This window comes from Macrobrachium nipponense, chromosome 18, assembly GCF_015104395.2.
Source record: "Macrobrachium nipponense isolate FS-2020 chromosome 18, ASM1510439v2, whole genome shotgun sequence".
In the NCBI taxonomy this organism is placed as follows: Eukaryota; Metazoa; Arthropoda; class Malacostraca; order Decapoda; family Palaemonidae; genus Macrobrachium; species Macrobrachium nipponense.
Window position 1 is genome coordinate 24,486,844 of NC_087211.1, and position 24,468 is coordinate 24,511,311.

Genomic DNA, 24,468 nt, shown 5'->3' on the forward strand with positions numbered 1-24,468 from the left:
TCCCTTGAGGAACAACACTTTGGAAGCAATTTTGTGGAATTTTTGGATTGCTTAATTCAGTAATCAATTGTGTTCTTGTTATGCTCCCTCTGTCTCTTTGACTCAGAAGGTTAACATTGTTGCCCATCACCCCTCACATTTACTGGACTCCTCAGCATTAGCTATGGTAGTGCAATAGGCGGAGAATGAGGAAACATGATTTTTGGTGCATCATTCTCAACCACTTAGGCGTACATAACCACAACAACAGCCACACTTCTGCATTTGAATGCAGGCACAACGGTGTCATCGGTGCCCTCAAAAACCAGCCCTTTTGGTCTTTCAGGAAAGACAGTAAGCATCCTAGAAAAAATTCAGTCCCTGTTAGGAAATGATGCATCAAACCCTCAGTCCCCAGTAGGAGGGGGGGTTGGGCCTCTTTTTTTAAGTTTGGCATGATCACCTGTTTCTGGTACCCCATAGGTGGGTGGTGCCATCAGTGGACCTCATGCGGTACACTGTAAGTAGTACTTAAGGTTCTTTGCAGTACACCTTCGGCCCATAGCTGCAACCACTTTCGTTCCTTTTACTGTGCCTCCTTTCATATTTGCTTTCGTCATCTTACTTTCTACCCTCTCCTAACACGTGGTACATAGTGCAACTGTGAGATTTTCCTCCTGTTACGCCTTTCAAACCTTTGACTGTCAATTTCCGTTTTAGCACTGACTGACCTTAGTTGCCCCAGTGCTTGGCATTATGCCTAAAACCTATAAATTAATCAGTCAATAATCAAACCTGTTTCCAGTACCAAAAGCTTAGGGAGAATGGAGACCAGCACTGGATGTCTCCAAGTTGAACTACAGTGGACCCCTGCCTATTCGTGGTTTTGCCTGTTCGTGAATGTTTCTGTGGAACGTGGAACTTGTACCTACATTTACAAAAAATTCACCTATTTGCAGAATATTTCTTATATATATTCACTAATGACTGTATTTTCATATTTTCATGACTAAATGCATTTTTTTATAAGACTAATAAAATTAGGTAATTATAAGCATTTTTAGAGGGATATCAATGTTCATGAACTTAAGCTCTTCGCAGGAGGTTGTGGTACGCATCCCCTGCAAATCCCATGGGTTGACTACATTTTCTTTGCCTGACTCCATTCACCATGGAGTCTGCCAGTTCAGTTTTAATGGCAATTCAGCAAATTCAAGGAAATGTCAGCTGTTTATTTTCATGGCAAGATGTACCTGTTTTGTGCAATGTGCTTCTGTCTGAGCTCAGCTCAAGTTTTTACATGAGTCCTATTGCAGTTGGGCAAGTGGGCTCTGGTAGGTATTTGGATGCTTCTCTACCTGAACAATTGGCTAATTCTAGTGTTCAGTTTAGAGATACTGGTAATTTTTTCAAAATCCAATCTAATACCAATTCATAACCTTTGTTACTTGAGAATGCTTCTGGGTACCAAGAATTTCTTGGTCTGTGAAGGAAAAATGCATAGACAATTTTCTTCTGATTCTAGAAGAATTTCTTTCCTTCACAACCTTGCCAAACAAGAAATGGTTGTCCCTGTTAGGACACCTGTCATCACTAGAGAAGCTGGATCTGGGTGCCAGACTTAGAATTAAGCCAATTATATTCTTTCTCAAGAAGCTCTGGAACCAGGAAGATCAGTCAGACTCCATTTAAATTCAAGTCTCAAGGGAGTTAGCAGATGCTCTGAGGTGGTGGAAGTATCAGTTAAGAGATGTTGGCTAGCATTGGGGGATCTAGTACTGAGCAAAAACAAGTCACATTCCCACTTGGTCAGAGGAAAGAAGATGCATCTATTGCCCCAGTTTGTACCAGGAAAAATGAACATTGTGGCAGATCAACTGAGCAGGAAGGACCAGATTATTTCCTCCAAATGAACTTTGCATCCACAAGTCCACGAGGACCTGCGGAAGCTATGGGGCATTCCTCATTCGGACATATTAGCTACCAGGTTCAACAATCACCTGCCAGTGTACTGCTCTTCAGTTCAGGATCCTCAAGGTTGGACAGTTGACACAATGCTTTTAGACTGGTCTTATCTAGACCTTTATGCTTTTCCCCCTTATGCAATATACAAAGGGTGCCAGCAAAATTCTGTATGGCTGTGACTTCATGCATGACTTAGTGACTCCTTGGTGGCTAGGCAGAGAATGGTTCCCATACAACCTACCTCTGTTAGTAGATTGCCCAAGCTCCTTCCACCAAGGGAAGATCTCAAACAGCCATGAGATACATATGAGGTTTCACAGAAACCTCCCCATGCTTCAGCTGACCAATTGGAGACTCAACTGTCACTAACAAGCAAGGATTTTTTGAAGGAATGCAGGTCTGTTCTTTCTTAACTCCAGAAAGGAGTTGACTAATGCACTGTATCAGACAGTGAACAGTGCATAAGGCTTGGTGTTCTGCCAAGAAGGCTTTCTTGCACCCATACCTGTGTGAATAACATCAGTTTAGGAAAAACTAACATTACAACAGACATTTTTCAGTCCCTGCCATCAAAGGGAATTGGTCCATGTTAGCCTCTATATTGAGGCATATATACTGGTCTAGATATTTCATTTAACATGGATATTAAGGAGGCCACCCACTCCTTCCAAATTGAGATTTTTAAGTCTCCAAATAAACACTTGGACTGGATGGACTGAAATTTTTGATGGGCTTCTTAAGTTTGTAAGCATGCCCTACATAAGCCCTTGAACACAACCTCCCGTAAGAATTTTACAGTGAAGACTTGTTTTTATTAGCCTTTTGGCCTTGGCAAAAAGTCAATGAGCTTCTGACTTTTTCATGCCTTGTAGGCTTTTACTATGCAAGTAGTCCTGTCTTTTCTACACGTTTTTTAGGGCCGAGAATAACTTGAAGTTGCATCCTCATACTTGTTATCTTGTGATCTCCAGTCTGTCCTCTTTGATGCCAGATTGGGAAAAAACTTCCCTGTGTCCAGTCAGAGCGCTCTGTATATATATTTGCAAAGGACTAGGAAAATCAGACGAAATGTCAGCAACATTTTTTTTGCAGCCCTAGGAAACCTCATTTACCTTTGTCAAAGAATGCTGTGTCTTACCTGTCCAATTCTGTGGTCAGAGAGAGACATGGAAATATACACAAATCTAGATTCTGCATTTTTACCAATGTTTAAAGTAGATTTCACAGTGTGCGAGCTGTAGTGACCACTTTGTTTTTTTAAGAATCTTTCTCAGGAGAAAGTTATCAAAGTGGCGGTGTGGAGGTTCAACTCCGTATTTGTCTTGCACTATTTGTGGAATGCAAAAAGTCATTATGAATCATGCAGAGATCTTTTGCCCCTCAGTATGGCGGGGAACTCACATCCTGAACAATGAGGGTAGCTGTACTCTAACCTTTCCTATTTAGTTTGGAAATTGTCAAGTTTTGGGGAGTATGAAGGTTTTTATGTTGTATTAGGTAAGGGTCTTCACTCTTTTACCATCGTTGTGCTGCTTGCCTGGGCACAAGGCCTTATGTCCCACTTGCACCAGAGTGAGGGTGGTATCCCTAGCAAGGAACCTCCAGCATTGTTGAGAGGTCTTACTACCTAACAAATTAGTCCTCATTTAGCAGGAGTATTAGCAGATGAATGCTAATCATTAGGTAAATAGCATCTTACTCTGTGTGGAGTTTTATGATTTTCTTGAGGAGTATTAAATTTTTCCTTGCACCTTTACCACCAGCTAGGTTTAGTGTGGGAATCGGCTATCATAATAGGAAGGTAAGATTCATTTCAAAAATAGAAATTTTATCATTATTTTTTAGATAATTACATTTCTATCGTATATCATCCCTCACCTCCCTATTCATGTGGACAAAAGAAAACACTATAGACTCTCAAACCACCCAAAAGGGATGGGCCAGTACATGGTTCAAGTTGAGCTATTCTGTTCATTTTTAACTTTTCACACGCTATCATCCTCCCACTTGATGCGGGAAATACAGCTATCATAATAGAGAGGTAAGTATTTAAAAAATAAATTTTATTATAAAAATTTCCATATGTACTCATGTTGGAAGGGTTGGGAAAGGAATTGGATAACCTTTTCATTCTTTTTTTAATTTTTCCTTATATTTTTACTGCTTTAATTTGATTAGGTTGGTGGTCTCAGTTTGAATGCAGTTTTCTTTCTTCAGTTCTGTATTCAATGGATTTAGGAAGTTATTTGATCTTCTTTTACCAACTATTCTATAAACATTTTTCTGTCATTCTTCTTGTTGAAAGAGATGAATAATATTACTTAGTGTTCATTATAGTAGATTAGCTTTCTCTAGTCTCTAGTATTGTAGTATAATAAAGTAGTTTGAAACCACTATATTGGAGGAAGATGAATTCAACAGAAGTTGGATATCTAGGTTGGAAGAAACAAGGAAGCAAATGAAAAATAAAAAGGCAGAAAGGAATGCAACAGTTGAGGATGAAATGTCTCAAAGAACTTTTAACTCTGTCTACAGTTGTCTATGTATAGTCTTTCCTCTCAAATAGTGTTGATTATAGCGAGAAATTTTTTTATGGACATTATAAAATTTGACCTTTATCTCTCCCTTAAATACACAAGTCATTTTATTGGTGATGCCAAGCATCCAGCCTCTTCAAATGTACATTCCTGTGCTTGCTAGTGGCACCTTCCTAGAATTCCCCAGGGGCATGAAATGTTTCTCCAAACATTAATTACTGCCCTTTTACCTGCATAATTATGCCAAGTTAAACTCACCTGCTGACCATTAAGACAAGAAAATTGGAAAGTTTATGTAAATATTTTATTGCACACTTTTTCATGTATATGCCATTACCACAATACACCCATATTCCAAAGTTCACCAATCTTGTGTCTACAGATAAAAAAAAAGAATTCTTACCCCATATGTGCCATATGGATCCTCAAGTCCCTCGGCTAATAATCTTGCCTTTTTTATACCTATATTGATGAAAACCGCTATTATTTTCATTCCCCAGGTGTAAGCTTTAATGCAGATAATTTTTCTAGCACCAGCGATTGCCTGTTAAGGGACTCAGGGCTCTTTTGGTCTGCAATAATTGCAAATGAAACTCTTTAGTTAAGCTTATATGATTACTGCTATTTTGTACCATAATATTTGAAAAAATTTTTGCAATAACAATCCTATCGCTTGAATGGGCCATAAATGACCATATGGCAACACACACATGCCTCAGATCAAGATATAAGAGAATCGTGTGACTTTGATATCATGAGGGAATGTACTACATCTCCCCATTCCAGTACATCTTGTATATATTTGCCATTAAATGTTCTCAGGGATTGCTGCTGGTGTACTCATCTTTTATGGTAGTATGTCAGCTGTAATTGTTATTTTTGCAAAGTAAAGTAAAAAAAAATATTAGAACATATGTAACTCACTAAAAGGTACCACATCTTCCCATCCCAGTACATTTTGTATTTTATCATGAATACACTCAAGGATTATTGCTGATTTTAGTTCTTATCTGTTTATGATATTATGTGAGCTTTTATTGTAATTTTACCAAATAAAAAGCTATTAGAAAGGACATGGAAAAGTAGATTCATACACTATCTCACAGTGTCGAGCCAAGTAACATGACTGGAATTGCGGCCAAACTTAGAAAAATTTTCCTGCTTCTCCTTTGAATTCTTTTTCATGTAAAGTACTTATGTGTATTATCATTGAAATTGGTTTTCTTTCCTGTGATTAATAATTCTATCTACAATTCATTGCTTTAAATCAACATGTTAAAACCACACCAGATGTTACTTCCTTTCTAAGGTAAATGAAAGACTGTTATTCAAAGTTTTCCCAGTCAGTGCGGGGTTGGTCACCAAGTACAAATTATATACGTATTTAGTACTGTAGTGTAAATGATTAAGTTAGAATTGAAAATTTTCACTTCATTTTTCCATAGCATGTCTGCTGATGGTCAAAATGATTAAAATTATAATTGCTCATAATTTGTCTGTTTTTGTCTCTACAGAAATTTTGAAACCACCGTACCATGCATTTTACTCTCATTTCCCTCTCATATAACGTGAATAAAGAATGAGAAAATTGTAAATAGCTATACATTTTTAAAATTTAAGAACATTGAAGGAGAGAGAGAGAGAGAGAGAGAGAGAGAGAGAGAGAGAGAGAGAGAGAGAGAGAGAGAGAGACTTTTGTTATATTCAGTACTTTAACAACACAGCTAAAACTAGGTGTTTTATAAAAACACAGCTAAAACTAGGTGTTTTATAAAAACACAGCTAAAACTAGGTGTTTTATAAAAACACAGCTAAAACTAGGTGTTTTATAAAAACACAGCTAAAACTAGGTGTTTTATAAAAACACAGCTAAAACTAGGTGTTTTATAAAAACACAGCTAAAACTAGTTATGGTTTATAACTGTAGAAGTGTTTGTTCCACTGCTGGAATATGTTTCTTCTTTCCATGAGCTGTATTGCAGGATTTTCATTTGAGGAAAATTTCTTCAGATAGGCTTCATTTTTCCATTACCATTGGAAGGTATTCCATTCGCAAGTTTTCCAAGAACGTTAGAACTTGAAGCTTTAGTCTTTAGTTCCTAGAATCTCCACTGTTGTTTTCCATGCATGTGGCTCTGTTAGTTGATATACTTCTAATTATGCAAACATTCATTAATTCTGTTTAAATGGACTCGTGTGTTTCTGCTTAATATCATACATCTTTCATTTGCTTTATTGTAAAACTTCAGAGCTTCCTGGCTGTGTGATGGACATAGTGTATAAACAAGAGGCTTCAGTATATCTAAAACCATTACTCCTGCACCATAAGTATTCATAATGTACAGGTATTTTATATTTATAAATCTATTTTACCAGGGTTTATTTTCATGTTTATCGTGTCTTTCTTCTGACATATGAGTGTATAATAAAGCTGTATTATTGAAGCTTGCTCAGCAGGAAATAGTTTTTTTGCTTGACAGTACTATAGTTCATGGGCAAGGATTTAGAGGAAGACCCAAGACCTTCACAATAACATTCAACTTGGAAAAGTCCTTTAAGGAGATATTCTTGGCATGAAGGATCCCAAGGCAGCAGGTCTTTTTTATGAATTTTAATTTTCTCTTAATTGTTTTAGGTTTGTTTGGTTTTTATGAATGAATGATTTGTATGTTTGATCGGTTCTGTGTATGTTTGTTTGTGTGACAGTGACTTTTTTCATTCGTAAGATATATATGCGCTGAATGGCCCCCCGGCTCCGGCGCTTGGCTATGTGCCAAAAATTTTATAATCTAATCTAATCTCTGGGAATTCTTTGGTGGTAAAATTCTGTCAGACCTTCCCTTAGCTTAGTAATAATAAAAAAAAATCCTGTTTCTTTCTAGTATAGATATTTTCCTTCAGAATGCCCAGCGCAATATGCTTCTTATTTCTGGGGCTTTTGGTTGTTCAGACCTGGTCATCAACCACATGTGGCCCATTTGTTGAGAAATGATTTAGATAGCATTTATGTAGAAGCTAATTGCCTTCATCTTGGAGGCTGATTCAAAACTGTTCATGTTTACAAAGACTCCAGAAAAGGGGGTGGGTGTGAGTGAGAATGGATATCTTTATAACAATGGTGAATGGCTTTCAGATCAAATGGTTACTTACAGTTTTCAAGGCTAAAGAATTAAATAATGGTCCTAATTCTGTAACGATTTTAAATGTTTTAATGAATTCAGTAATGACTTGTCAAGTTTTTTATTCTGTTATTGATAATGAAAAGGATGATTTTATTGTTGAGAGTAAATTGGATTTTCTTCTCAGATTTTTAACTACAGTTACAGGGGAATGAATAAATGTGGGCATATGTATGCCAAGTATAAGTTCTAAAAATGGTAAGAAACAAAGCAAAAAAATAGAAATGAGAAATGCAGATGTTTTAAACTGTGAACAGAATCTTGAAAAGTTTGAGGTATATATTGTTGTTAAACACCGTAATTTCCTCACAGTGGCTTTAGTAAGTATGCTAGAAAATGTGAAAGCCTTTTCTTATTTCATATTTTATTGTTCATCCAGAATTGGGTTTGAGCCTTTTCTTATTTCATATTTTATTGTTCATCCAGAATTGGGTTTGAGAAAATCATAGGTAAGTTTTGTGGAAGGTCATGAAATTGATTTAAATTTTTCATGTTTGAATCACAAGTGTGTTATGTGAATAACTCATAGTAATGTGTTAGCTATTATGGAAAATTCTTTGAAATTTTGCTTCTAGGTCTTTTTATATAATTACGTATGTTTCTTTCTTGTAAAACATATTTGGCTGAGAAATTTGTTGGGAAAATTTTGTGTAATTTATGTGCACTGCAATTTAAAAGGAATGGCAAAATTATATTGTGAGGACTAAATTTGGTAGTCTTCATTCTACTTAGTAATTAACAAGAAAGCCACTCTTATGCTGCAGTCATTGTTTATCTTTGGGGTTGTGCAAACTTGTCCTGTTATGAAAACTGTTGGGATATCATTTTATTTAGAAATAAGTTTGTTATTTTATCCTTGGAATAGATACTGATCTCGTGATCACTGGGGAAATTGTGATACCCATGGTCTGTCCATTTCTATATCTTTTAGGTACAGTGGTATTTGAGGTTACCAGTAATATTACTGGTGCAGTACACATTTTTGATCTAATTTATCTTCATTTCTATTGGGTATGAAGTTTTAAGTTTTATGTTGTTTTTGCTCCAAAATTAAATCTAATACCTAGAACAAAAAAAATTAAAAAGTTAATTTTTAGGCTTCAGGAAGACTTGGTTGTATTGATAAGTTTAAATATTTCCTTTTGTCTTTTATATGGTGTAAAAGGTATGTGAATTGTAGGGTAGATTAAGCTGCTGTGGGTTTGTTAGACTTTTATGCATGTTTCCTCCTTCCTCCACACACTGTGATGTTTTCAACTTACCTTGTAACTATAATATTCTATATCTACAGGGCTCATTAGATTAGTTCAGGATAAATGAGGCTATCTCATTTCTGTTTTCTCGATGACAATTCATAGAGGTGAGTTGTCATTTATTTCATCTGCTATACTACAGCATATATTCCTTTTATAGAATTTATTGTTATTCTGTTTTTATAGAAATATAATTTGTTCTTTTAGTAAGAAAAAATCTGAAAAAGAATCTTCCCACAATTACATTTAGGTGGATATATATGTATATATATATACATATATACAAATTTGTTTTCTCTCTCTCTCTCTCTCTCTCTCTCTCTCTCTCTCTCTCTCCTCTCTCTCTCTTGCTCTCTCTATCTCTCTCTCTCTCTCTCTCTCTCTCTCTCTCTCTCTCTCTCTCTCTCCATACAGTTTTTGTTATTGCTTTTGCTTTGCTGCACAGGAAAGAATGATTAGCGTCTCAGTACTATGTTAAGGTCTGTTAGGTTAGTTTATTAGATACCAAAATTTAGTTTTCTTGTGATCATTGCTACTAATGATACTATGTTTGGTATGTTAGCAGTTATAGGAGAACTTTTAGTCTCTATTCCTTCACTGTCCATGTTAGCAAGTTGACATTCTCTGTCTCTTTTGTAAGCAGTCATACCCAGTGAAAATGATATAGTTGTTTTGAATCTTTGAAACTGATTCTAGATGGCTTGGCAGCTTTCCACGAGCCCATTATATGGTTTTGCATGTTCACATTTTTCACAGAAATACTGTCATAAAATTGCTTTTTATGTTCATTCTCCTCTTTATTGTGCTATTGTATAGTAATGATATATTTGAATATGTTATTTGTTTCCCATGCTTTTTATTTCTCATAGCTTAGTAGGCTTCATTTTCTCTGATACAGCTCTATTACCTTATGCAAATACATATTGCTGGTTTTAATAGTTGAGGAATATAGACTTTATACAGAATGACTGTAATAGTGATCAAGGACTTAGGCTTTTACGTTTAATGGATGTAACTTTGCAGTTTTCTTCGTGTTTGTTCATAAATTCTCTTATTTTTACAAATTTATTTGTACAAAGTACAGTATCATATTGTATGTGTGTTGTTTGTTACTGATAATAAATGCTTTGACTTTTGTATTTGAATTGTGGAAAAGGCTTCAACTACCGTACTCTTGTCAATTGTTGTAAGTTGAATGTGACGTTAATGACTGGATATTTTGATGTTCCGGCAGCAACTTTTCTTGGCAGCTTGACATAAAAATGGCCATTGATGGAAATATTCTTAAACTTCTACTGCATATGAAAAAATGTCAGGTGATTGACCAGTTCGTTACTTAAAAAAACTAAAAAATCAACCAAAACCTTACTAATTGTTTTACTATTGTTTAACATATAAAGTACGTAAAATATAGTACGTTTAGGATTACATTTGATGTTTACATATAAAAATCCATTTGATGTTTACATATAAATTCTCCATAGTACTTTGCTTAATATCTGCAGAGTAGTACAGTATTGCATGTAAGACTAAGCTAAAGAGTGAGTGGGCTTACATTTGACTTAAAGCATGGATACAGTTGTAAATGATACCAGATAAAATTAGGAAGGTAATTGAAGCAAGAAAAATGCATACTGCTAATTTATTACTAGTATTGATTTTGGATAAGGCTAAAGAGCAACCATGCCATATTTGCACACGTAAGCTCTATGCTAGCTTAACTTTTAAGCTTTACTAGTAGGAAAATCAGTATCACTGCTTAAAGAATACACAAGAATACAATCTATTACTTAGGTATTGCTTAAGAATCAGTTACCCTGAAGATATGGCATTTTATGCAGTCTGAAATGAAAAACATTTTATGATAGGTTTTTTTCTCATATTTTGCTACACTGTGGATAGAAGAAATATGCGTTTCTTTCAAGTCTCATGTGAAAAGCAATTTGATGTTGGAAGTGGTGCTGTCAAGTCTTGTACATATGTAGTTCTTTGCTGTATACAGTTTTAGATATTACAGTCTACTGGAAACAGGTTTGGTTATTTGAAAGATGCAAGGTAGTAGGCCTTTAACTGTTGTGAGTTGTGCCAATTAAGGCAAGTTGTGTTGTTATCACTGGAATGTATGTTTTGTTTTTAATGTTTTATGTTAGTAGGCGAATTTTTACAGCATGGTTTTATCTGAATTTTAGGTTGAATGAGAAATTTTCAGTGTAGAAAAAGTGTGATTGAAGGTAATCATTAGTTTGAACATCATGTCAAATTACTATTACTGTGTTGAGTAGGAATTGTTATTTGAAGCACATTTTACGAGTCAGCTTTTTTGGAATGGCTTATTTTCTTGAAATTATTTAAACTATGTTTTGAGAGATTAATCAGTCATATATATCCCTTTTGTAGTGGAAATATAATTAAATTTGGCAGTTCATTATTTTATACTTACGTACTACATGACTCATGGATTGTATCCTAACAGGAAAAGGTCATATACTCTTTCTTATCTTTTTTTGTGCCTAGTAAAGATTGCAAAACCTGCATTTATGATATATTGTTGGGTGTAGTAGGAGTTTAGTTTCATCACAACCCCATCAATTATGAAGATGCCTGCATTCATGGTCTGGAATGTTTCACGTTCAACAGTCTTGTAGAACAGACAGATTTGAAGAACAGACAGATGTAAGGACAGCCTTCTTAAATTTTTGTGAACAACCCTGTTGCACTGTTCTTCCAATGTTAATGTGTCACTGTAGTATCTATTTCCAGTGCGTCTTACTGTTTCTTACATACTCATCATCCCTCATCAGGTTTGGAAGTAATAGCGGAGCAGGTTATAGCTTCATTCTTGTTATTCTTGGATAGCTTCATTCCAATGGAGATTGACACATTGGAGTGGTTTTTCTGGGAGTTCCTTGTCATGTGCAAGTAGAAGGAATAGGTGTCCGGAACCATTAGTTTCTGTGCTGATGGAGGGGGTCAAATCCAGAAGTATGATGCTGTTGCATAGGCAAGTATAACTTTTACACACTAGCATAGTAGTGTTTCTTAAGAATACAAAATGTGTTAATGAAGCATGTTGAGGTGACCAAGGATCTTTCCTATCTTTGTTAGGGAGCTCCAAGAAAAGATATATTGGACAGAGACATGGGTGGCAGTTTTTGACATGGGCAGCCAGTGGCCAGGTCCCCAAAGTTTAGGCAGTAGAGGACACTAGGCTATTGGTTGACCACAGTGAGGAGGCAACTTTTGGTCCAGAGAAGGGGGATGGCCTGCACTGGAGTCCCTGTTAGGCATGAGTAAGCAAGGACAGTCTTCTCTTATTTGTATTTCTTCTGCTATCAAGAGTTGCCTCCATTAATACTGAAGAGTAAGCCATTGGGCTGGAGCAGAGCCATGGCTACTAAAGGCTACCAAAGTTAATCCCTTTTGTTCGATGCTGTATACTTACCTCGAACTTCTTTAATAGGAGAATCCTTGATGTCAATCTGGTACCGACCAGAAAAATCCGGTTATCCCTTCGACACCTAGCTAGGTACATGCCCTGAGGGTCATGGCCATGCAACCCACGACTTACGACCTCAGTGCTTTCCTGGTTGCTGACCGGTCCACACGTGTCTGCTCGTCTTTCGTGTTTCGAGCCAGTTCCCCATTGTGCTTTTTCCTTGTTGTGTGTGTGTGTGCACTCACTCATGGAGTCTGACACTCAGTGCCGTTGTCCAGGCCCTTCGGAGGCCAAGCTGTGTGGGGCTTTCTTATCTTCTACAAAGATAGACCCCACTCTGTGTAACTCGTGTCATGGCTGGCCATGCTCGCCTGAGTCCATGTGCCCGGAGTGTGTGTCCTGGCCTCCCTTCCGATGGACGTTTGCCTCGACCAAGAGGAAGGAGAAGAAGAAGAAGGGCAGGTCTCCCATGAAGAATTTGCGCTTGGAGGAGCCCTTGTCGGCTAGACCTGCCCCGTTGCCAGCTTTGCTTCCAAAGTCTTCCCCTGTTCCTTCCCAGCGAGGGGACCTAGGCGAGTTCGTTGCTGGGCTCTGCCCATTGCAGAGCCCAATGAGTCCGTGTCTCCTATACAGGTTCTGCCGCCCGGGGACAATGGCTTCCTGGAAGCAGTGTGGTCCCTCTTCAACCTTCAGGGACCTCCGTCGGCTGAGGTGTTTGCGTCTGCTTTCAACTTGGTGAGCGTGGCTCACCCCTCGCCACTTGAGTGCTGCTTACCTCGCTACAGTGTGTGCGGCTCACCCCGCTACAGTGCGCGTGGCTCACCCCACTATGGTGCGCGCGGTCTTGGAGCTGGGTGCTTTGTCTGCGTCAGTCGGGGTGGCCGTCGGTTTTACATGCACCTCGTTCGTGCTCCCTTACACCTCCCCTTAGGGGTTTGGCTGACACAGCAGGCAGCGGGAGCCGACAGTCTTTTCAGAGTTCCAGTCCTGGTCCGGATCCTGGTGCATCCCCCGTACCCCATTCAGATTGCCTCTGAGGGAGGACAATTTTCATGACTGATGGCTGCCTCCCCTCCTCCCCATGATGTTGGAGTAGAAGGCCGGGACACTCCCCCGGTGGACGTTGCCCCAGGCCGGTTTGAGCTCCAGGGCTGCTCACCATGGGCCAGGAGCAGTAAGAGGAAGGACAAGAGGAGGCCCATTCTCCCGAAGATTATTCCTCCTCAGAGTCTTCAGATTCAAACAGGTCCTCCCGTAGGAGGAGGTGGAGAGCAAGCGGAGGCACTGTGCCAGGAGGAGTCGAGTGCATTCTTCCTCCTCCTCCCCAGGCTGCTTCTCCCACTATCTCCTTTGTAGCCAGGACCACAGGGGTTGGAGTAGGAGCGGCAGCTGTTGTGACGGGTTGCGCCGCCACGGACACCACCGCTTCCCCGACCAGTCGGTTCCCACGGAGGGCCCCTGAGTTCGTGGCTCCCATGACGGTCCCACAAGCAGGTACTCCACATCACCACCGGTTGTTCCCCCTGCGGTCTCGGTGGATCCCGCCCCAATACCAGCACACCCCTTGGCGGCCGCTCGTGCCGGGCAGGCTCCTTTCTTTGGCGTCCCTCCCCCTCCTTCCACCCCTCGGAGGAGGCGGAGCCATTTCGCCCTCTCCAGTCAAGATCAGGGTGCAAGCCTGAGCCAGTGGGAGTCCCATGACAGCCCCGCTGGTTCGGTCCAAGGCTCCTTGCCTAGAGGGGCACCCATGACAGCCCCCTCTTGCCACCTAGAGGATGATGAGGACAAGGCGTTCATCCAGGACGAGCTCCAGAGCGCCTTGGAAGGGCAGGGCACCGCGGACGTGGCGTCCACCTTTAGGGCGAAGAATCTTCTGGCAGAACCCACCCCGCCTCCTGACGCCAAGAGGTCCGTAGCTGTAGACTTCCTCTTGGGGGGGTCTGATGGAGACCAAGCCTCCTCTGAGCCTCCCCCTGGCTGGGAACACAACCCAGGCCCTGGCTCATGCAGACCAGGTAGTTGCGGTCCCCAAGAACTCCTCAAGGTCCCACGGGTCCCAAACTCCTCCCGGCAGCCAAGGCCAGGCAGAGGAGAGACTACACTCCTGAGGACTTCTCGGCTTCCCCCATGTCTGTGGAAGGAGCCCTTACTTTCCTCGCTCCAGGTCTCTCGGAGGTGAGGCTCTTGGCAGGGCCAGACGCTTTTTCCCAACTGGAGGCCATGGCGATGGAAACCACGGCTTGGGCTACGGTCCACGTAGCTTCCTGGCTAGACATCTGGTCCAGGGCGGTGGCCAGGTTCGCCATTGACCACGTCTTGAGGGACGAGACTGAGCTGGCTCAGTTTAAGGAAATTGTTTCTGTCAGGGAGGAGGTCGATTAGCTTCCTCAGGACATGAGGCCCCCTTCCCTCTCTCCTGTGGTGGGGGGGGTTGCCTCTCGAATCATTGGCGAAACTGGGAGGATCACGGAGCCGACCCCTGGACAGTCCAGGTCCTCAGGGAAGGTTGCCAGATCCCCTTCCAGGACGGGAAGCCTCCCCTGACAGGGGAACCAGAAGCATGGTCCTTCCAGCCCTGGGACCCCAATCACGGGGAAGCTTTATGGTCGGAAGTCTGTTCCTTGCTGAAGAAGGGAGCCCTCCAATAAGTGGCGGACGACTCCCCCGGATTCTTCAGTCGCCTCTTCCTGGTGGAGAAGTTCTTAGTTGGGGCGAGACCGGTCATAGACCTGTCAGTCATAAACATTCGTCCTCAAGACTCCCTGCAAGATGGAGACCCCGAGGACGGTCCTGGCGGCCCTGAGGGAAGGGGACTTCATGTTATTCCTGGATCTCAAGGACGCATACTTCCAAATTCCAGTGTACCCGTCCAGCAGGAAGTACTTACAGATCAGATGGGAGGGTAAGTCCTACCAGTTCAGGACTCTGCTTTGGTCTGTCCACAGCACCGCAGGTTTTCACCAGTGTTCTCCCTCGTGTCATCCTGGGCTCACAGGAGGGGATCCATCTCCTGCGGTCCCTGGACGATTGGTTGTTGCTTTCTTCCTCAAGGGAGGCCTTAGAGAAGCAGAGGGACGAACTCCCTGCCTTCTGCTCAGTTCTAGGCATGGTTCTGAACTGGGAGAGGTCCCATCTGGTCCCAGCCACCAGTATGGTGTACCTGGGGATGGATCTGGATACGAGGGTAGCCAGGGCTTCCCTGTGGAGGATACACTGACTATCCTGCAGAAAATAGCTCAGCCATTCCTGCAGAACTCCCCCCCCCTCCCAGTGAGGGAGTGGCAGAGACTTCTGGGCCACCTGGTCTCCCTGGAGAAGCTGGTTCCCCAAGGCAGGCTAAAATTGAGACCTGTCCAGTGGAACCTGAAGGAGGGTTGGTGTCCGAAAGAAGACCCTCTTTGGAAACTTACCCTCCCCTCACAGGCCACCAGAGAGGCCCTCCGGTGGTGGTTGGACCACTTGAACACTGGGGGTGCCTCTCTCATACCTCCCCCCAGAGATGCTCCTGTTCAAGGATGCATCAAAAGAGGGATGTGGAGCTCACCTACAGTCTGAAACGAGGGAAGGGGTCTGGATGGAGCAGGAGAGACAGCTCCACATCAACGGGCTGGAGCTGCTGACAATCTAGAGGGCCCTGCTGGGATTTGAACACAAGATCAGGAAATGGGTGGTAGCCTACGTCAAGAAACAGAGCGGGGTGAGGTCCCGTTACCTGTGCGATCTCACGGAGACCATCTTGGGGTGGGCTGCAAACATCGGTACGACCCTGACAGCGAGGTTCATTCCTGGAAAGAGAAACGTGACCGCAGATGGGCGAAGCAGGCAGGGACAGGTGATAGGGTCGGAATGGTCCCTACACCCCGAGGTAGCGACAGAACTAATCGAGATGTGAGGCTTCCCCTCCCTGGACCTGTTTGTGATGAAGCTAAACGCCAAGCTCCCAGTATGCTGCTTCCCGGTGCCCAACCCAGCAGCGGCCTGGGAGGACACATTCCAACACCTGTTGGACAGGCTGGACGTGTACATGTTCCCGCCCTTCGGAGTGATCAGGCAGGTTCTAAACCGCCTAAGAAGTTCAAGAGGAACGCAGATGACATTAGTAGCCCCCATGTGGCCAGACAGAGAATGGTTCTTGGATCTCCAGGCCCTAACGGTGCAAGGCCCCTGGAAGCTGCCCCTCAGGCCAGACCTCCTAAGACAGCCCCACTTCGAGAAGTACCACGAAGGTCTCCCAGCTCTATCCTTTCACGGGTGGAGACTATCAAGCGGCTGCTGAGTAAGGAGGGCTTCTCTCAGAGGGTAGCCTCCCAGATGTCAAGGTACCTGAGGAAATCGTCCGCGACCGTCTACCAGGCCAAATGGACGGCATTTGGGAACTGGTGCAGAGGAAGAGGTTTCAAGCCTCTGGAGGGCAAGATTCCCCACATAGTGGACTTCCTGCTACACCAGAGACTGGACAAAGGCCTCTCAGTAGCAGCCGTGAAGGGGGTCAGGGCTGCCCTAGGCCAAGTCTTCCTTCTGAAAGAGTTGGATTTGGGTAATTCCAGGCACCTTTCGATGCTAATTAGGAGCTTCAAGCAGTCTTTCCCCCCCCCCTAGTGCCTTGAAGGCACTGCAGTGGGACATCGCTAGGGTGGTAGATGCCCTGAGGAAGCCCCCTTTCAAACCCCTCAACGACATCTTGGACAGGGAGCTGATGCTGAAGACGGTCTTTCTACTGGCGTTGGATTTTACCAAGAGAGTAAGGGAGCTACATGACCTATCTTGTGTGGTTTCCCACTCGAAAGGGTGGAAAGAGCTCACCTTTCAGTATGTACCCTCCTCCGTGGCTAAGACTCAGAACCCCTCAATTGTGGACAACAGGTTCTTGGAGTTCTCGATCTTGGCCTTAGCGAGATCAGACGATTCTCAGGACCTGTTCTTGTGTCCGGTCTGGGCGGTGAGGAAGCACCTCAGTAGGACAGCCTGGTTCAGGCCAGCTATTGAGAACCTGTTCGAGTCCACTGGTCGGGAGAAGAATGCAATCTCGAAGAACACCATCTCCTTCTGGTTAAGGGAAACAATCAGGAGAGCTTATGAAGGAGCGGGCATTCCTCCCACGAAGAAAGCCAGGCCTCACAACATCAGGGGCATTGGGGCTTCCCTAACCTTCTCAAAGAACCTAGTGGTCAGCCAGGTCCTAAGGGCTGGAGTGTGGAACAGGCAGTCCACTTTTACAGCCCACTACCTGAAGGACTGCACCCATAAATTGCTTGATTTGCTCAAAATTGGACCGGTGGTGGCTGGCCAACAGCAGATTTAGACCTCCACCGGGCATGGGACTAGGGGTGTGAGTGGTAGTATGAATGTGTTTCCCCCTTTTTTTCACCCCTCCATCCTCCTTCCTTATCCGCTCCCTGGGTCTCCGGCAAGTTTTCGTAGGACCCAACGTGCCTTCAGGTAAGACAGAGGGTATAAGTGGTATTTAAAAGTGCAAACCATTGCCTTATTGTAGTCTCCTTTTGTATTTTTTCTAGCTATACGTACTTACCTTGAACTACTTAGGTTTCAGGCCCTCCCTACTGTCCCCGACTACCTTAGGGCAGGAACCGTAAGGAGAGGAAAGCACTGATGATGTAGGTCATGGGTCGCATGGCCGTGATCTTCGGGGCATGTGGAAGGGATAACCGGATTTTTCTGGTTGGTACCGGGTTGACATCCAGGATTCTCCTATTAAAGTAGTTTGAGGTAAGTATAGCTAGGAAAAATGCAAATTAACAAGAATTTGTGATTTCTAGAGACATGCTTCCCCCTTCTTGTCATGGCCAGTAAACTTTGGGTAGCTTGTGTCATTAGAGAAGTTGTTTCTATGGTTACTGTAGATTAACATCTCTAGCTGTAGCTATTTTTGTGGTTCTGGCCAGCAATACTCTACCAGATGACTACTTAGGCTTAGCTTCAAATAATGTCTTGAAGGAACCCTCATTAGCAGAATGACTCAAGACACCTAATATTGATGTTTATGGTCAGGCAGTCAAGCCATCAAGCTATAGGAATTTTGATGTTACTGGACAAGACAACACATCACCTTCAAAGTGAAGGCCATCATCTTAACCTCCAAGTATTCACACTGCAGGAAGGGTAGTATATGTTATAACCACCAACTTGAAAGTGGGGGCATGCTCAAGAAATCAGAGGCAAAGAGGTCAGCATATAGATCAAAGCTTTATCTTAAGAACACACAACTTAATAATGGACATATTTAGCCCTTCCCTTATTTGTCCTCACCAAACAGTTGTTGAAGCTTCATGTCTCCAGGGACAAGATTTTTTTTTTTTTATAACCCCTTTGACGCAGGAAGGTTGGTAGTTTTAGGAATTCACAATCTGGAAGACACTTTTCAAACAGCTATACCCCTGCTTAGATTCTACAGCAGCCTAAACAGCCATTGCTTTCATACTTTTAGGTTATCTAGCAAAGCTTCAAAGACAAAGTTTTTACAAATGAGGCAAATGTACCAATTGGAAAAGCTAGGAGAATTTCAACAACCTGTGCCAAGCCAAGTCCTAGGTATATGAATCCTTGGACCAAAGCCTAGGTTTTTCTCTAGTCCCAAAAGGTTCTAATGGGTCCTGCAGATATGCAAATGCAGGAAAGCATTCAGTGTCACAGCTTCCCACATAATCCATTCAGGTAGTTTATGATTGTTGGGGCTGTGATGGAGCAAACTTTTTATTGCAATTTTCTTAATACAAATCCAACAATCAAATGAGTAGTGCTTTCTCCCCACCACCTTAAATCTACTTACACTGTTAACTAATAAATCTAACTTCCTCTTGTCTTGTAGACAAAAGAATGTTGATGAGGAATATTCAGGACCATGAATGTTGACACCTATATGATAGGTGGTTGTGCATAAAACCTTTGTTATGAAACAGTCTTTGTAGATAGGTGGTTGTGCATAAAACCTTTGTTATGAAACTGTCTTTGTACCATTTGTGGATGTTAACCAGGTATGTTCTGGAATGCATGAGATTTTCGAGATTCTTTGCTCTGCTCTTACATGAATTTTACTTCATATGACTTGCTTCTTAAAATTTCACTTGCATGCTGATGAGGTTACTTTGAGTGACATTCACACACTCATAGATACTAAATATATTTCTGTGTGTTGGGTCTAGACAGTTGCTCATCCTTTTGTTGCTACGTGGCTTTGGGTCCTTTGTACAGAATTAACTATTTTGATTATGTACTTGTCGTTTATAGGAGAAAGCCCACTTAATATCTGATATGTAATTTCTGCTTCAGCTGTATATTTTCTTTTGGAAACTATTCCAATAGATTGCTATCAGCCTGTAGGTTATTTGTTAAGCTTTTATTGTGTCATTGATAGGTGGAATATTAAGAGGTATGACAGTATATTATATTTTGTGAATTTTTGTAAGGCTTGGGCACATAGGTCATATAATGTATCAAATTAAAATTTCTGTGATTGATAAGCAAAGATGGTTACAGGTAAGATAGTAAGGTAGGTAGAACTACTGATGTGCTTTGCACTTCTAAGATTGGCAGTTTTTTCATGCTTTATAGTATGTATAGGTAACCAAACACTCTTCATAATTATAAATTATTTAAATTTTGATGTTTTCACATGTTATTTAATTGTTAGAAGGTAGATGACACATTTTGCTTGATGTCCTGTTTCATTTTTAATTATTTAATATTCATATGCTGTATATGACGTAGTTTTTAAATTTTTTGTGTTTAGTTCAGTACAGAACTCATTGGCTCATTCTTATTTAGTATTTTTATAGATTTTTTAATTGCATTTTAGTCAAACATAAATGTACTTTAAACTAGATTTTGATTCATTCTTTTACTGCATAAATCCTGTTTTCCATATTTTTAATTTGGTGTTAGATACCAAAGAATTTAATGAAATATGAAAGAGTGGTTTAATTTGTTCCTTTGGCCACTGATGCCCCCAACCCACCATTACCACAGGCCATGTATCCCCCAAACCTTCCTTACGACCAAGATGTCTATTTTGACGATGATGAGCGAGTAAACCTCCTGACCGACCCAGCGCTTCACAACCTCAAACACATTGGGTAACTAGTGCACCAAAGCTTCTTTTATTCAGTTGGTGTATTTCCGTTTCTTTCATTATCTCTATTTCTTATATCTTAAGACGTATTGTTTGTTTTATCATATGGTTATTGACTTTCGTGTTAACTTGATAAAATCATCCTGAGAAAATTTCTTGAAAGCCAACTTTGTATGGTTTTTTTTTTTTTATATTGAACTTAAGCATTGTAAATGTAGAATTTTTTGTAGAAAATTATTTCTGATTTTTTTTTTTTTTTTTTTTTTAACAATTGAATGGATGGGTTTTTCCTTTTGAGACAGTCTGTACCATATGGTAAAGTTTGTTACAGTTCATTAGTCTCTCATGGTCATCCTATAAAGGTAAGTGCAGGTGATATGAATTTTGCCAGAGATGATAGTTTAAAAGTTTTCATAATGTTCTTAGAACTTACTCTACTGACAAAGTATTTTTTACATTTTATTTTCAAATAGTGGGACGACAAGGGTAGATTTTTTTGTGCATGGGCTTTTTTCATTCATAAATTCTCTTGTTCTGTCTATTAATTAAACTGGAACTTTTAAGTGAAATCCCAATTAGAAAATGATGTTTGTCTAATTTGCCAATTATTGTAAAAGGTGAAGGTGTATGATTTTGAGCTCTCTAGTTTTGACTCAGCCTCCCTTTAATAATTCTTTTCTACATACAAATATAACAGTGGTTATTTTAGTTGCTATGGAGTTGGGCAGTTCTCTAGTCATTTGATTTTGATCACAATTACGCAACAACTGTGCTTATTGATGGGCTGCCTGTAATAATAGGGGTTTGGTGTAGGTGAGTTTGCCCAAGTACAATGTGCATATCTTCAATGCTTAAAAAGAAGAGTGCTTGTGAATATTACTTAGTTTAGTCCAATTTGTAAGGAAATTTAATTAAATAAATTTATTCATAGCACACAACTTTCATTCTCAGCAAGTGTTGAAATGAATCTAGGCAACTAGCTGTATGTAAATCGTTGGTGTTTGAACTAGTGTACTGTTGCCCGTGCAAGGATCTCAGTTTTGTATCTTGACTTAACTTCCTGTTTATCAGGTTTATAAACTTCCCTTGTAGTCCTTGACAACTAGTAGAAACTTCAGTATGCACTTGGAGTTTTTTTTTTTTTTTTTAAATAGATGCATTTGCACTTGTCTGTTTATTGGTATGTCATTTTTAATGCCAGGTGTTTTTATTGTACCAATTGCTATGGCACTGACAGCTTGCATGTTTTCAAATGTAATATCAGCACTCATTTTTTTCTCACGCCCTTTGCCCTTACATCTATATGGTTTATGAAATTGATGAAAATCAAACAAATAGGCCATTGTTTCTTTTAGTCCTAATTTCTTATCTCTCCTTCGTTGATTCTAGAATAGAGGACAGTGGAACGTTGTCAAGCACCTAGATGATCTTTGTGGCCATAGTGGTGAAGGAGTTGAGGGAAAAAAAATATTGTGTAGGAAGAGCAGGACAAGTTTGCACCCTATATTCTGTGGAGGTTTCAGCTACTAAAAGCTCATGGGTTATGAAAGTTAATTATCAAATTTCTTACAGAAATTGTTCAAAATCAGTGTAATGTGGATTTTAAAAGTTTTTCTCCCCATACCCCATAATCTTCAATTACAAATCTACCCTTGTCGGAACCCTGTCTGGATCTTTTAAATGGACAACGCAACCATTTATAATAACGACTGTCAATGGTCGTTCAGCGTGAGGGTAGTCTGGAGGCGGGCGGTCAAACAAGTCTCACTCAGAACCTGCTTCCTGAAGACTCAAGGGGACCCATTCAACTTGGGTATGTATCTGGTTTTCTGTCAGTTTGATTTATTTATTTTTTCAAGTTGTATTCGGCATTAGTTATTTTCATTGCTATTAGTTTTACCTCCAGGAATTTAAACGTTTTTCTGAAAGCTTTTTTTTTTTTATTGAACATTATGTAATTCCTGCTTGTTTTTAATAGCAAATGGATATGCCTCATTCCTTTTCTACACTAGATCTTTCTAGCTACTAGTTAACAATAGCCCTTTTACCTTCCACTGAGGAGGGTTAATACTTAGAGTGCTCCTTTAATGGTTCACTACGGACATGAAAGTACTAAATTTTGTAAGCTTTCCATTGACCCAAAGCTGCATTACATCTTCCTTTTACCCTTCTTGTTATGTTTTTCCCATCTAGCTATAAAAAAATAAATGAACTTTTTCTTGCTTAATAAGCCGTCAAGCAAGCCCTGCAAGAGTCCAGAAATAATAGAATAAAGTACACTCACTTGACCAAACAATTAGTAGCTTTATTCTTGCCTACTTAAACCCAATTTCATAAGTCTGGTCCATAAATGTAATGGTATTTTTTATTTGTCCCTCATGATTCCTTGAAAAAGATATTCCTATGGAAAATGAACCAGAGCCTTTTTTTTGTAGAAGTATCCCTCAGGCCAAGTTGAGATTGGTCTTTGAAACTTGGTAACAAGGTCAGTAACTAGTGGTAGGAGGTTGAGTTAGAGAAACCTCCTCTTCCGTTACCAGGCGTGTCAAATAAGGACATCTCACTGTGGTGCTGCTAACTGGTTGAAACTTGTCTTTTCACTCTTAGAATGTTTGGTAACTTTTCTAAGTGTATGAGTTTGCTGAAAGAGTGAAGGAAGTGTGAGAGTCTGTGGGTGCATCATACCCTCCATGTCTTTAGATCCTCATTATCACTGTTACAGGCAGTCCCTGCGTTACATTTTATGGGTTCTGTTCCTGAAGTGCAATGCAACGTAAGCCAGAACACTATTTAAAAATTGCTAAAAATGAGAGATAAAGTGATGAAAGCTTTACCTTTAATGTTTTGGTTATCTTGAAAACGTCCCAGTTGATTTACCTTGCTTCTGGTGAGGTGTGCATCCATGATCTTGTAGAATTTCCTCCAAAAATGTACAAATATTCTTCCATCGCTTACAGCACGCCGTGAGACTTAAACAATGTATACTCGCTCTTGCTACATGACCTGGATGACTGACTCCATCTGGTGTCCTCAGAGGAGCAATTCCTCCTGAACAGAGATTGCCCCTCACAGTTGACACAACCTTAGGATTGTGATCAAGTATCTGTGCATGCCTGTAGACTAGGTAACAGCAAGAGTCCTTTGCATTCTTAAGTCAGCAGGCTTGAGAGATTGTTAGTACAATGCCAGTCACAGCAGTTGGCATGGGTTTGGCTGGTAATCCTTGTCCACTTGTCATCTATGAACAGGCTCATCCCTCATGGGCCACTCCATCAGCTTTCACTTCAAAGGTAACTGAAGCAACGGTGGTCAGCCTCAAGCAATCCTCCCTCTCAGTTTGTGTCCTTGAGCAGGAAGATCAGGGAGGGTTTCGCTTGTTAGCTGGACAAGATCATCCTTATGGGAGTTCCCTTAAACACTCCACCTACAAAAATGTTTCCATTCACAGAAGCACAGGAGGGGGGTTGGTGTGCACACCAGAGTGGCATTTATGTTTCTAGCGAGGGATCAGAAGACAAATCTCATCTGCATATTATTGTGTAGGAAATATGGACAGCACTGCTACCCTGCAGGCATTCCAAAATTTTATGATGGGCCATTCTAGTGTTGAATGGCAACACAACCATAGTGGCCTGTGCTGTCAGTTTGCATTACAGATGCACAAGTGGGAAGTTTGCTGTACAATGAAGCTGTCAGCGAGGTACATTTTGGATGGGAAGAATGTGATGGCAGACCAGCTTAGCCTCCATGGCCAGATAGTGAGACAGTGGTCTGTACTCCCTCTAAAGTCAAAAAGGAAAGTTTGGATATTTGTGTGTTTTATCCATTCTGTTTGATTCTCATTGGGCCCAAACCAAGTGGTTTCTCAACCACCGGTTTCTTGGTCAAGGTGCTCTGAGAGATGACCCCCAGGCTTCTCTTCTTTGTCAGCCACATGTACAAGGGTGGTACAAACCCTGCAGCTAAGCGCCTCAGTGGCGTGGTTGGTTTGGTGTTTGCTTCTCCCCTCGGTGGTCGCGGGTTCGATTCTCGG

At 41.0% G+C, this 24,468-nt stretch overlaps 1 protein-coding gene across 2 annotated transcripts in view; it reads left to right on the plus strand.

The window, feature by feature from the left end:
- LOC135196928 (V-type proton ATPase 116 kDa subunit a 1-like) overlaps positions 1–24,468 on the plus strand; it is a 182,908-nt gene that overhangs the window by 56,808 nt on the left and 101,632 nt on the right. Inside the window, exon 5 of one of the 2 annotated variants that reach the window (XM_064223765.1) lies at positions 20,333–20,439. In XM_064223765.1, coding sequence (XP_064079835.1) covers positions 20,333–20,439 — 107 coding nt within the window. Of the gene's footprint in view, positions 1–20,332; positions 20,440–22,162; positions 22,249–24,468 lie in introns of both variants that reach the window. The other variant, XM_064223766.1, reaches the window with a different exon arrangement.